General features: G+C 61.8%; 3 protein-coding genes across 8 annotated transcripts; 2 read left to right on the top strand and 1 right to left on the bottom strand.

Moving 5' to 3' along the window:
* The first annotated feature begins 37 nt into the window (after nucleotides 1-37).
* On the top strand, nucleotides 38-5,066 carry RAB15 (RAB15, member RAS oncogene family). 6 transcript variants are annotated; one of them, XM_064163371.1, is made up of 7 exons: nucleotides 38-783; nucleotides 2,790-2,850; nucleotides 2,968-3,028; nucleotides 3,160-3,237; nucleotides 3,346-3,435; nucleotides 4,379-4,444; nucleotides 4,572-5,066. In XM_064163371.1, exons 1-7 carry the CDS (start codon nucleotides 660-662, stop codon nucleotides 4,731-4,733), a joined length of 642 nt encoding a protein of 213 aa, XP_064019441.1. In that variant the 5' UTR covers nucleotides 38-659; the 3' UTR covers nucleotides 4,734-5,066. The 6 variants fall into 6 exon arrangements, with proteins under 6 accessions (XP_064019441.1, XP_064019445.1, XP_064019442.1 ...); XM_064163375.1 differs by lacking the exon at nucleotides 38-783 and adding an exon at nucleotides 794-953; XM_064163372.1 differs by lacking the exon at nucleotides 38-783 and adding an exon at nucleotides 2,543-2,681.
* A 90-nt stretch (nucleotides 5,067-5,156) lies between these two features.
* GPX2 (glutathione peroxidase 2) lies at nucleotides 5,157-8,469 on the top strand. The gene is made up of 2 exons (XM_064163389.1): nucleotides 5,157-6,334; nucleotides 7,965-8,469. The coding sequence occupies exons 1-2, from the start codon at nucleotides 6,110-6,112 to the stop codon at nucleotides 8,313-8,315; spliced, it is 576 nt and encodes a 191-aa protein (XP_064019459.1). The 5' UTR covers nucleotides 5,157-6,109; the 3' UTR covers nucleotides 8,316-8,469.
* Nucleotides 8,470-8,933: 464 nt separating this feature from the next.
* CHURC1 (churchill domain containing 1) lies at nucleotides 8,934-11,543 on the bottom strand. The gene is made up of 5 exons (XM_064163401.1): nucleotides 11,445-11,543; nucleotides 11,225-11,360; nucleotides 10,143-10,213; nucleotides 9,495-9,592; nucleotides 8,934-9,129 (listed from the first exon to the last, which is right to left on the bottom strand). Exons 1-4 carry the CDS (start codon nucleotides 11,481-11,483, stop codon nucleotides 9,500-9,502), a joined length of 339 nt encoding a protein of 112 aa, XP_064019471.1. The 5' UTR covers nucleotides 11,484-11,543; the 3' UTR covers nucleotides 8,934-9,129; nucleotides 9,495-9,499.
* Between the last annotated feature and the right edge of the window lie 1,532 nt (nucleotides 11,544-13,075).

Below are 13,075 nucleotides of genomic sequence, written 5' to 3'. Positions count from 1 at the left end.
TCCCCCCCCCCCCCCCCGTTTCCCGGTTCGTCCTGCCACCATTCCCCAGTGCGTCCCCGGTGTGCCTCAGCTCCTCGGCGCCCCGCTCTGTGCATCCCCGGTGCCTCCCTCTCGTTCCCCGCTCCATCCTCCGGTGCATCCCCAGTGTGCGTGTGTGTGTCTCCGTTTCCCGGTGCATTCTACGGTGCATCCTTGGTGCATCCCTCCCGTTCCTTGCTCCATCCTCCGATCCATCCCCGGTGTGTCGTTCACCCCTCCCCGTTCCCTGGTGCTTCCCTCGGTGCATCCCCGGTTCGTGTCCCCCCCTCTCCGTTTCCCGGTGCATCCCTTCCCGTTCCCGGCTCTATCCTCCGGTGTGTCCCCGGTACATGTCCCCCTCCCTGTAACCCGGTGCATCTCCAGTGTCCGTCCCCCAACTCGGTGCATCCTCCTGCTCCCAGCTCCATCCTCCGGTCCATCCCCGGTGTGTCATTCTCCCCCTCCCCGTTCCCCGGTGCATCTCCCGGTGCATCCTCACTGTCCAACCCCCGCCGCGCTTCTCCCCTCCGCCGCCCGCCCCCGCCCCGCCCCGGTGCCAGCCCCGTCGCAGCCTCTCCCCGGTCCCGGTAGCCCCGGCGGCAGCCCCGGTAGCCCCCGGCGCGGCCCGGTGCGGCCCCGCCATGGCCAAGCAATACGACGTCTTGTTCCGGTTGCTGCTGTTGGGCGATTCGGGCGTGGGCAAGACCTGCCTGCTCTGCCGCTTCACCGACAACCAGTTCCACCCCGCCCACATCTCTACCATCGGTACCGGGCACCGGCAGCCGCCGGGGGAGCACCGGCAGCACCGGGAGGGACCGGGAGGACCGGGGAAAGGAGGGAAAGGGGAGCACTGGGAAAATCGGAGCATCGAAGAGAGGAAGGACCGGGAGCATCGGGGAGCAGTGGCACCGGGGAAACGGGAGAAACGAGAAGCCGTGGGCATCGGGGAACCAGGGGCACCGGAGAGTCAGAGGGCTGGGGAAACGGGAAGCTTTGGGTACCGGGGAAGTGGAAAGCTGCGGACACCGGAGAACCGGGAGCACTGGATACCTGAGCACCGAGGAACCGGGAAGCCGCAGCTACCGGGGAACTGGGAGAGATGGGAAGCCGTGGGCACCGGCGAGCTGTGGGCACCGGGAACCCGGAGCACCAGGGAACTGGGGAGCCGCAGCATCGGGGACATGGGAAACCGTGGGCACCGGGGAACTGAGGCACCGGAGCACTGGGGAACCGGGACCACCGGGCAGCTGCGTTACTGAACAGTGAAACCGTGGGCACCGGGGAAGTGGAACCACCGGGAAGCCAGAGCACTAGGAAAATGGGAAACCGTGGGCACCGGCGGACCGGGAGGATTGGGCAGTTGCATCACCCCGGGGAACGGGGAAAACGAGGGCACTCTGCAGCCGTGGGGACCAGGGAACCGGGGACACTGGGGAAGCGAGGAGCCGGGGGCACCGGGAGCACCGGGCAGCTGTGGGATCGGGGAACTGGGAGCACCGTGTAGCTGCAGCACCGGGAAACCGAGAGCATAGGGAAACCGGAGAGTCTTTGCACCGGGGAGCCAGGAGCAGTGAGGCAGCCGCAGCACCGGGGAACTGGAAACTGGGGTCACCAGAGAGGCGCGGCACCGGTGAACCGGGAGCACCGGGGAGCTGCAACACCGGGGAGCCGGGAAAGTGGGTTGGCAGTGAGGAACCGGAGATCCGTGGGCAGCGGGGAACCGAGAGCACTGGGCAGCCGCGGCACCGGGCAGCAGCACCGGGGCACTGCGAGCACTGGGATCCGGGAAACCCGGAGGACCAGGCAGACACAGCACCGGGAACCTGCGGGCAGTGGGGAGCCGCCGGACTGGGAAACCGGGAGCACTGGGAACGGGAAACACTGGGTAGCCGTGGCGCTGGGCAACCCTGGGCACCGCGAGGTCTCGGGACCGGGGAGACAGGGGCACTGAGGAGCTAGGGATGGGGCACGCTGGGCAGCAAGGGCACTGGGGAACTAGGAAACCACAGCGCAGGGAGTGGTGGGCACTGGGGCTCTTCCTTACTGGGGAACTGGGGGCACTGGAAGGTCATGGCACCGGGGAGCTGGTAAGCTAATGGTACTGGGAAGCCATGGCACTAGGGAACAGTGGGCACTAGGGGATCCTTATCACTGGGTACTTGGGGGCACTGGAAAGTCATGGCACTGGGGAGCTGGTAAGCTAATGGTACTGGGAAGCCATGGCACTAGGGAACAGTGGGCACTAGGGGATCCTTATCACTGGGTACTTGGGGGCACTGGAAAGTCATGGCACTGGGGAGCTGGGTAAGCTAATGGTACTGGGAAGCCATGGCACTAGGGAACAGTGGGCACTAGGGGATCCTTATCACTGGGTACTTGGGGGCACTGGAAAGTCATGGCACTGGGGAGCTGGGTAAGCTAATGGTACTGGGAAGCCATGGCACTAGGGAACAGTGGGCACTAGGAGATCCTTATCACGGAGGACCGGGGGGCACTGGGCAGCCACAGCACTGGGGAGGGGCATCCATGGCACTGGAGAGTGATGGGCACCATGAATCCTCCTCACTGGGGAACTGGGAGCACAGGGAGCACCCTTCCAGCACTGGGGCCGTTGCCAGGCCTGGCACCTGGTGTGGGCACCAGACTGCTGAGGGGGACTCTGGGTGAGCACGAGTGCAAACTGGGGCCCATTTTGCTGTGCTGGGAGAGGGTGGGGAGACTGCTGGGACCCCGTGATGGCAGTGACACCCCAAAGCCTCTCCCCATGGCAGGCGTCGACTTCAAGATGAAAACCATCGAAGTAGATGGCATCAAGGTGCGGATCCAGATCTGGTGAGTTCCCGGGATGAGGAATTCTAGGGGGGGCTGAGGTGTTGGGGGGGGGGCGTCTGAACCTCACTGCCCCCTGCCCCCAGGCTGAGCCCTGACCCCTGCTCTCCCTGGCTGCAGGGACACGGCAGGGCAGGAGCGGTACCAAACCATCACCAAACAGTATTACCGTCGGGCACAGGTACTGGGGAGACTGGGGGTGGGGGGCGGGGGGAGGGGAGTTGAGTTGGGAGTGGAACAGATACGGGGGAGTGAGCAGCTGGGGCAGGGGAGAAATCATTCTTGTGTGCCTCCCCCCCCCAATTTTTTCAGGGCATCTTCTTGGTGTATGACATCAGCAGTGAACGTTCCTACCAGCACATTGTCAAGTGGGCCAGCGACGTGGATGAGGTGGGATGGAGGGGGGGGGTACAGGAAAAAAAGGAGTCTGGGGGTGGTGGGGGAAGTGTCTTCACGTCACACACACCTCTCCCCGCCCCCAATCCCCGTCCTTCCCAGTACGCACCCGACGGCGTCCAGAAAATCCTCATTGGCAACAAAGCAGACGAGGAGCACAAGAGGCAAGTGGCCAAAGAGCAAGGGCTGCAGGTGAGCGGGGGCTGGCGAGTGCCACCCCCTCCTCCCCGGGTGGAGGACACCCCCACCCTGCACCCCAGTACGGCCAAAGGCCACACACACATTGCACTTTGGTATGGCCAGGGACAACCTCCCACCAAAGTTCCCCCGGGGACCTCAGTAAACCTCCTGCAGCCCTACCTGGCTCCAGGAACCTACCCCCAGATTGCATCCCAAGCATCCCCAGTGCATGTTCCCTTCCCTCCCACACACCCCCCACCCCGCCATACCCTTACCGTGGTGGGGCACCCCCCCAAATTCCTCCATCATGCTTCACAGAGACCCCAACAACCCTCCTGCAGCCCCACCTGGGTCCAGAGACTCCCATCTTGCACCCCAAGCATCTCCAGAGACCCCCTCACAGAGTCGTCCCCCCCCCAGCCCCAATGAGTCCAGAGACACTGCCCCAGAATTCCTGCACCCCACAGTCAGTCCAGGGGCCGCCTACCCCCCAGAATCCTGCTCCCCACAGTGAATCCACAACCCCCCCCTCCCCGACGCTTCTGCCCTCTCCAGTGAATCCAGGGACCCCCACACTAGCTTCTGCACACACTACCCCCCCCCAGCAAATTCAGGGCTCCTGTTCCCCCAGTGAATACAGGAATATCCCTACCCCTGACTCCTGCACCCCACAATAAATCCAGGGACCCCCCCTCAGTGAATCCAAATTGCTCTCCCCAGTGCCTGTGCACCCCCAGAGCTGCTGTTAAGTCCATCTGTGCCCCCACTCCTAGGTGACTCCCTTAAGCCAGCCCTCTCTAGGGGCAGAACAGCTCATCCATCTCTCCATATACTGACTGAGGGCGGGGGGGGGGGGGGCAACTGGGGTGCTGACCCACTTTTGTCCTCCCCAAATTCTGGTGATGTTGCTGGTGGCCCTCTTTGTGCGTGTGTGTGTCCCCCCCCCGACCCACAGCTGGCCAGAGAGTATGGGATGGACTTCTACGAGACCAGCGCCTGCAGCAATCTCAACATCAAAGAGGTGGGGAGGGGTAAAGAAGGGCCGGAGGGAGGGTCCATGGCGGGCTTGGAGGGTCTAGAGGTTCAGGGTGGGGTTTGAGGGGTGGTCTCCTAACTCATCCTTCCCCCTCTCTCCCGTTCCCCCCCAGTCCTTCACGCGGCTGACGGAGCTGGTGCTGCAGGCGCACCGCAAAGAGCTGGAGGGGCTGCGCGCCCCGCCCCGGACTCCCACCCTGGCCCGGCTGGAAGACACCGAGCCGCAGCAGCGCCCCCCCAGCAGCGAGGAGAACCCCAAAAGCTGCTGGTGTTGAAGGCTAGACCCTCCCCCACCGCTCACCCCACTAACCCACACCCCCAGACCCGCACTGATTTGGGGTGAGCACAGTGGGTGCAGGATTGGGGCAGCCCCCACCACGGGAGGGGGGCGGCAGTGGGTGACCTCCCCACACACCCTTGGGGGTGGTGGGAACCACACAGGAGTCACTGGGGTGCCCCCTCTCCCCTTACAGTGGTGTGAGGGAGTGTTTGTGGGGTGTCATGGGCGCTCTGTGCCCACCCTGTGCCCCCCCAACCCTGTACCCATTGGACCCCCCCCCCCCCCCTTATTTTACACACACGGTTTGCAGAATAAAGGTGATGCTGGAGGTGGCTTGTGTGGTGGGGACACACACACAGTGCCACCATGGCAGTGCCACCCACCTCAGCATGGGGTGAGTGGGACACAATATGCCACAAGCAGTGCCAGGTGATGGCAACCTGAGCGGGCATCAATAATTGAAGGTGCTCCAGGATGGTGTCCCCTTTCTCTGGCAGTGGCATTGGGCACCGAGGTGGTGGCAGGCAATGGGATGTGTGGGCACTGGGATGGTGCTGGGTGTCAGGATGGTAGTGGGCACTGACCAGGAGAGTGCCAGCATGGTGATGAGTATTGGGATGGGCAAGCAGCAGGGTGGTTATGGGTACTGGGGTGGGTGCGTACCAGGAGAGGTGGGCACTGGGATGGTGGTGGGCACCATAATCCATGGGTGCTTGGATTGTGGTGGGTGCCAGGATGGTTGTGCTAGGATGCTGCTGGGTACTAGGACAATGGCAGCCACTGGGAGGGTAGTGGGCACCAAGATGTATCCACCAGTACCCTGGTACCTGCACCACAGCAGATGGCTACCAATTTGGCACTTGAATCAGTGGACCAGGACTGGTGGGCATTGGGGAGGGGCAGTAGGGACCAGAACCACAAGCCTAGGAGGTGCCAGTGGCAATGCCAAGGCAGCCTCAGTGACAGAGATGGGGCACCCATCCCTTTGTCACCCACCTGTGCCCACATCATTCCCTTCTCAGCTCCCAGAGTCCCTTTATTCCATGACACCCTCTCAGCATTCCCACTTGGTTCCAGGCTGGACACGCCAAGCCCCATGGCATCATCCCGTGGGGCACGGAAAGAAGAGCAGCAGCACCGCACCAGCCACGCTATGAATTATTGAGCCGTTGGCACGGTGCCACTCGCACCCTTCCCTTCCTCTTCCTCCCCCTTCCCATCCCTCGGGTGGGTGCCAGCGGGTGGGGAGCCGGCTCGGGTTTCTGCCCAGCAGGAGACCTTGGGAGCGGGGCGGATCGCCCTGGCACGCGGGCACCTCTTAAGGCCGCTCCTGCGGCTCGGCGGGCGAGGCAGCCGCGTGCCCGCGCAGCCATGGCCGTCCCCATCGCCAAGTCCTTCTACGACCTGAGTGCCACCACCCTGCAGGGGGAGAAGGTGGACTTCAACGTCTTCCGGGGCCGCGTGGTGCTCATCCAGAACGTGGCCTCGCTCTGAGGGACCACCACCCGCGACTACACCCAGCTCAACATGCTGCAGGCGCGCTACCCGCGCCGCCTCGTCGTCCTGGGCTTCCCCTGCAACCAGTTTGGCTACCAGGTAAGCTGCCTGCAACTCTGACCCTCGCCTGGGCTGGCTACCAAGTCCTCCAGGGTCATCGCGATGCCTGGAGGGCACCAACTCAATTTGGCTACCAAGTCCTCCAGGGCTACCATGGTGTCTGGAGGGCACCAACTCAATCAATTTGGTTACCAAGTCCTCCAGGGCTACCATGGTGTCTGGAGGGCACCAACTCAATTTGGCTATCAAGTCCTCCAGGGCTACCATGGTGTCTGGAGGGCACCAACTCAATCAATTTGGCTACCAAGTCCTCCAGGGCTACCATGGTGTCTGGAGGGCACCAACTCAATTTGGCTACCAAGTCCTCCAGGGCTACCATGGTGTCTGGAGGGCACCAACTCAATTTGGCTACCAAGTCCTCCAGGGCTACCATGGTGTCTGGAGGGCACCAACTCAATTTGGCTATCAAGTCCTCCAGGGCTACCATGGTGTCTGGAGGGCACCAACTCAATCAATTTGGTTACTAAATCTTGGAGGTACCAATTTGGCTGCCAAGCTCTCCAGGGTCATGGCAGTGCCTGGAGGGCACCAATCCAAACTGATTTGGCTACCAAGCCTTGGAGGCATCAATTCTATCAATTTGGCTACTGAGTACTCCAGGGCTACCACGATGCCTGGAGGCACCAATTTTGGCTACCAAGTCCTCCAGGGTCATCATGGTGCCTGGAGGTCACCAACTCAACCAATTTGGCTACCCAATCCTGGAGGTACCAATTCGACCAATTTGGCTGCCAAGTTCTCCAGGGCTGTGACAGTGCCTGGAGACACCAAATGAACCAGTTTGACTGCCAAGTCCTTGGGGGCCACCATGGTGCCTGGAGGCACCAATTCAACCTATTTGGCTACCAAGTCCCTGAAGGCCATCACAGTCTTGGGAGAGAGGGAAAAAAATGCAGAAGCAATTTGGCTACCAAGTCCCTGAGGGCCACCACTGACCTTATTTGGCTACCAAGTCCCCAAGGGCCACCACGTGCCTGGAGGAGGAAAATGCTGAACTCATTTGGCTACCAGGAAGTCCCCGGGGGGAAAAACACTGAAGCAGTTTGTCCACCGAGTCCCTGAGGGCCACCATGTGCTCAGACAGGGAAAACACTGAACTCACTTGGCTACCAAGCCCTCAGGGGCCACCACAGTGCCTGGGGAGGGTAAACCACTGACCCAATTTGGCCACCAAGCCCTCAGGAGCTACCATGGTGCCTGGGGAGGGAAAGACACTGGACCAATTTGACCACCAAGTCCTTGAAGGCCATCAGTGTTTGGAAGAGGAAAAGGATGAACAAATTTGGCTACCAGGAAGTCCCCAGGGTGGGGGGAAAACTTTGATCCAATTTGGCCACAAAGTACCCGAGGGCCACAGTAGTGCCTGGAGAGGGGAAGATGCTGAACCAATTTGGCCACCAGGAGGTCCTCGAGGGCCACTACAGTGCCTCGAGGGGGGTAAAATATCGACCCAATTTGACTACCAAGTCCCTTGAGGGTCACAGTAGTGCCTGGAGAGGAGACGATGCTGAACCAATTTGGCCACCAGGAGGTCCTCGAGGGCCACCGTGGTGCCCAGGGAGGCAGGCAAACCGTTGACCCAGCTTGGTTTGCCTCTTGCCCACGGCAGGAGAACGGCAGCAACGAGGAGATCCTCAACAGCCTGAAGTACGTGCGGCCCGGGGGCGGCTTCGAACCCAACTTCACCCTCTTCCAGAAGTGCCAGGTGAACGGGCAGGACACCCACCCAGTCTTTGCCTACCTGAAGGCTCACCTGCCCGCCCCGGCTGATGATGGGGCTCACTTGATGGGCGAGCCTCGTTTTGTCACCTGGAGCCCCGTCAGACGCTCTGACATCTCCTGGAACTTCGAGAAGTTCTTGGTGGGTCCCGAGGGGGAGCCCTTCCGCCGCTACAGCCCTCGCATGGCCACCGCCCAGCTGGAGCCTGACATCCAGCGGCTGCTCAAGCTGGCCAAGTAGGGTCCGCCTCCGCCACCGCTCCTGGATGCCGTCCCCAGCTCTTTGCCAGGTGATGGCTCCCTCCAAAACCGTCACGGGGAAGGGGCTTGATGGTGGGGCAAAGAGCTGGGGGGGTGGCACAGGGCGGTGGCAATAAAGCTGCCAGAGGGAGCGTGCCCAGTGCCCGCGTGGTTTGTTGGACGAGCTGTGGGACCCGGGAGATGCTGGAGGGATGGGAGTGGTGTCAAGGTTGCAGCACCCAGCTCCCCGAGGGTGTTGGCAGGGCAAAGGCAGCACCCAACCTCACCCTGAGATTTGGGCACCTTCCTGCCCCAGGGCTGGGTTACACCCAACCAGGAAATGGAACCCAACCAAAAAGGTCTATCCCACTTAATCTCCTCCCCAAGAAGGTCTTGGGGGGAGCAAGATGAGTGACATCACTTCTCAGGAGAGCTTTCTGGAGTACAGAGGATGTAGGGATGGACCAGACTTGCTCCAAGGAGGTACAATCCCACAGGATTCCTAGCAGGAAAAAGCCCCCTCTGTTCTCTAAGTTGGGTCCCACCACCAGTCACCACCTACAAGCAGTCTGGAATTGAGTGAAACCCACCCCAAAACATCCCCAGCAGCACCATGAGCTAGGACATGACACATTTATTATCCCACACGTGTAGGACAGGGTGGGTGTCCTTTGCAGCCCCTTTCTGGGGTGACAACGTGGTGGATTCCCATCACATCTTCAGCACAATGAGGGGGGCAGGCTGTGGTACTCCACTATGTTGGGGTTGGGGCCAGAGGGCAGCAGGTGAAGCATAGGAGCATCCAGGCTGGAGGGCTGGAGAAGAGGATCATGTAAAGGAGCACCACATTGTCTCCAGGGATCCCCGTGGAAGGGACCCAGGGATCTGCTGGTGTGGTGAGGCTGAGTGGTGGAAGGGTTCGGGCACCCAGGGCCTCATTCCAAAGACTGGGGAAGGTGTTGGGAGTACCCCAGGACTCATTCCAAGGATCCAGGAGGGAAGTTTTGGGGTATCCAGGACCTTGTGCAAGTGATCAAGAAGGGAGATCTAGGGGTAGCCCAGGACTCCTGCCAGGGGTCCAGGGATAGAAAAGAGAGGTCTTGGAGCAGTCAGAGTCTGATGGCAGAGATTGAGAAGGGAGATAATGGAGTACCCCAGGACTCAAGCCAGGGATACAAACCAGGCTCAGAAGAGGGGGGTCATCTGGCGGGGGTCATCAGGCAGGATGCTGATGGAGTCCTCGGCACGGCCACAGAGCAGGCACAGCATGGTGTACTCCTGGGACAGCAGAGGAGGGTGGGGGACATTGCCACAGCTGGGGACACAGCCCCACTCAGGGCACAGCCAGGGAAACCTGAGCTGGAGCTGGCACCTGATCTGTGATTGCAATCAGATCTGGAGGGGGGATCACATTTCCAGCCCCATTTTTCCTTCCCCCCCCCCCCCCGGCCCTCTTCCTCAGCTCATTTTCCAGCATTGAGTGCCAGCAAACAAGGGTGGGGAGGGTCCCCTCCACCCCACAGACCCCTCTGGCTGCTCTGTTTCACCCACGTGAGTATCACTGCCATGTACGGGAGAGGAAAGGTGAGTAGAGCTGTCCCCCCCCCCAAACAAAACAGAGGGTAGTGCTGGGGGGATTCCAGGTAGCCCCAGACACTAGGATGAAGATCTTAAGCCTTCCAGGCTGGAGCCATGGAGGCAGAGGAGAAGACCAGGGCTTTGCTTAGGATGTCCCTTGAACCAAAGACAGGTTATGGAGAGAAGGAAGGGTTATGAGAGTGGGAGCAGAAGGGATTGTGGGGAAGTGAAGCCACCCCCCATGGTGTACCTGGTAGTCATCCACCACGCTGAAGGTGTACTCGTGGTGTGCAATGAGGTGGTGGCAGTTCTTGCAAAGGTCTAAGGAGGAGAAAAGAGGACGTGGCTGTGCCTAGGGGTATTTCACCTCACCTGCCCCAAACAATCCCCTCAGTCTCTTGGGGACAAGCCCCCACCTCTGTGTGTGCCTGCTCATCCCTGTGCCACGGACCCCAGCAGACGCCAGGGTGGTTCCTAGAGGATCAGACAACCCCCACACACCCTCAACACCTAAGCTTCCTTAATGGTCCCACTCCAAAGGCTTGATATTTACCCCCCTATCTCCAGAGTAGCACTTCCCCAGCCCTTGCTCCCACAAAAGCATCAATCAACACCTCCTGCCAAGTAGCAGACCCCCCAAACATACCCTCCCCAAATTAACACACACTCAGGCCTCCCCCATGCCCTGCCAAGCCTCAAACTGTAAAGTTCCCCCCACACCCCAAGCCTCTATCGGAGCCCCAGGCCCTAAAAAAATCCCTCCCCAACTCTCAAGATGTCCCCAAACACCAGATCCCAAAGGTCCCCTCCAACCCTCAGGGCCCGCTTCGAACCCCAAATCCCCTGAACCCCAGACTCCAAAAGTCCTCCCTACATTCAAAGCCACCCCCAAGCTGAGCCTCACGCAAAGCCCGGACCCCAAAAGGCTCCTCCCTAGACCCCAATGTCCCATCCCAGCCACGAGTCCCCTGCAAAACTCAAGACCCCAGAGGTGCCCCCCGGGGCCCAAAGATCCCCACAAGCCCTGAACTCCCCCCAGCCCTAGATCCCGGATCACAAAGCTCACTCCCCAAGCTCTGAGCATCTCTCAAACCCTGGACCCCAAAGCCCCCTCCAGCCAGCCGTACGACAGCTCCCAAACCCGCAGACCCCAAAAGCCCACCCCAAGGCCCTGCGCCCCCTCCCAAGCCCTCCGCAGAAGACAAAGGTCCCCTTCAGATCCCAAAGGCCGCCTCGGGCCGCAAAGCGCCTCTCAGCCCTGTACTCTGCCTAAAATGTCATCCCCCAGATGTCCCCCTCAGCTCGCCCCCACGTTCCCCGGTGCCACCGCACGGTCGTAGGTGACGATCTCCTCCCCGCCGTGCAGGTCCTCCTCCCGGTTGCTGAGCAGCACGAAGTCGCGGCGGCCGCACTGGGCGCACCCAAGGAAGTTGAGGAGGAAAGAGCCGCCCTCCAAGCAGGTGGTTCCCTAGGGCAGCGTCACACGGCCGGCAGTGGGTGAAGGCAGAGGCACGGCCGGTGCCGGGCCCGGGCCTCCCCACCGCGGCCTTACCCGCTCCGGGTACTCGGTGCTCACACAGCCCCCGCACATCCCGCCGCGGCGCCCGCAACCTCTCGCGAGATTTCAGCCACCACGCAGCTTCCCGCACCGTAGATCTCGCGAGATTGCAGCCGCACGGCAAGTCCCGCAGCTCAGAACTCGCGAGATTGCTGCTGCGCGGCAGGGATCTCGCGAGAGTTCCGTCGAGGAGGCGTGGCTGGAATCGGCGAGGGGGGTGTGGCGTTAGCGCCAGTTTGCGGGCGGGGCTTGACCACGGTGATTTACATATGTAGGTGGGACTTATGGATGGGGCGGGGTTTGCTTGGGTGGGGCGTGGCTTCTCATGGAGGGGTGTGGTTTATAAAGGGAAGACGGGCTTGGGAATGGGGCGGGGCTTCACAATAGAAGGCGGGGCTTTGCATGGAGTGTCCAATGGTTGGTGTGGGTGGGCGGGGGTTATCACAGGGGCGGGACTTGTGTGAAGAGGGCGGGGATTAGTGCAAAGGGGTGGTGCTTGCTGAAGGGGGACGAGCTTGTGTAAGTATAGGCGTGGCTAGGGTATAGGGGCGGGGTTTGGCGCAGGGGTGGGGCTTGCTTCAGGAGGGCGTGTTCGGGGTAGAGGCAGGGCTTGGTGTGGGGTGGGCGGGGCTTGAGGGACAGGGGCGGGGTTTCTACAGCCATGTGGGGGTTGGGATGGGGGCGGGATTTCTGGGGACAGGGCGGGGCTGTGATGGGGTGTGGTTCGCTCCGTGAGGGCGGGGCCATGCCCCTCCACCCCTGATGGCGGAGTTAAGGTGAAGTGGGTGTAGGCTCGCCTCTGCGACCCCCCTGCCTCTGCATCACACCACATGGGACCACCCTGGGAATGGAGGGGTGGCGCAGGATAGTGACTCCGAGTCCCCGCAGCCCCCCACAGGGGCATCCAGGGCTGGCTGGGGGGAGTCTGGGCTACCTGGGGACATGCAGGGCTAGCTGGGGGGAGTCTGGGCTAGCTGAGGGCATCCAGGGCTACCTGGAAGGAGGCATCTTGGCACTAGGTGGGGAGAAGCAGGGCAAATTGTGGGGTGCCTGGGCTAACTGGGCACGATTGGGCCCAGCTAAGCATAACTGAGGGCCATCCAGTACCAGGCGAGGCGTGCCCTGGGCTAGCAGTGGCCAGCCCGCGTTACTGGGGGGCTCGCCGCGTGGGGGAGCAACGAGGCCACAGCGAATTACCAGGAAGGGTTACCGGAGCCAGCTCGGGTTAACGGGGGGGGGAGGAGAGCGAAACGGGGCCAACCCGAGTTACCGGGATCTCACCAGGAGGAGCAACGGGGCCAGTCCGAGCTACCGGAGGCTCTCCGGGTGGCAACGAGTCCAGACTGAGTCACCAGGGACTGACTGGGAGGGGCAGCGGAGCCAGCTCGAATTACCGAGGGCTCACCGGAGGGGGCGAAGGGGGGCAGCTCGAATTACCGGGGGCTCACTGGGAGCAGCAGCGGTTTCATACCGAGTTACCGGGAGCTCTCCAGGGAGCCAGCGGGTCCAACCCGAATTACCAGGGGCTACAATGGGGCCAACCCGAATTACCAGGGGCTCACCGGAGGGGCCATCAGAGCCATCCCGAATTAGCGGGGGCTCGCCGCGGGGGCCGCCCGGCATGT

Source organism: Pogoniulus pusillus, chromosome 24 (assembly GCF_015220805.1).
Source record: "Pogoniulus pusillus isolate bPogPus1 chromosome 24, bPogPus1.pri, whole genome shotgun sequence".
NCBI lineage: Eukaryota > Metazoa > Chordata > Aves > Piciformes > Lybiidae > Pogoniulus > Pogoniulus pusillus.
The sequence above is the reverse complement of the archived record's forward strand: the minus strand, read 5'-3'. Positions and strand labels throughout refer to the sequence as shown.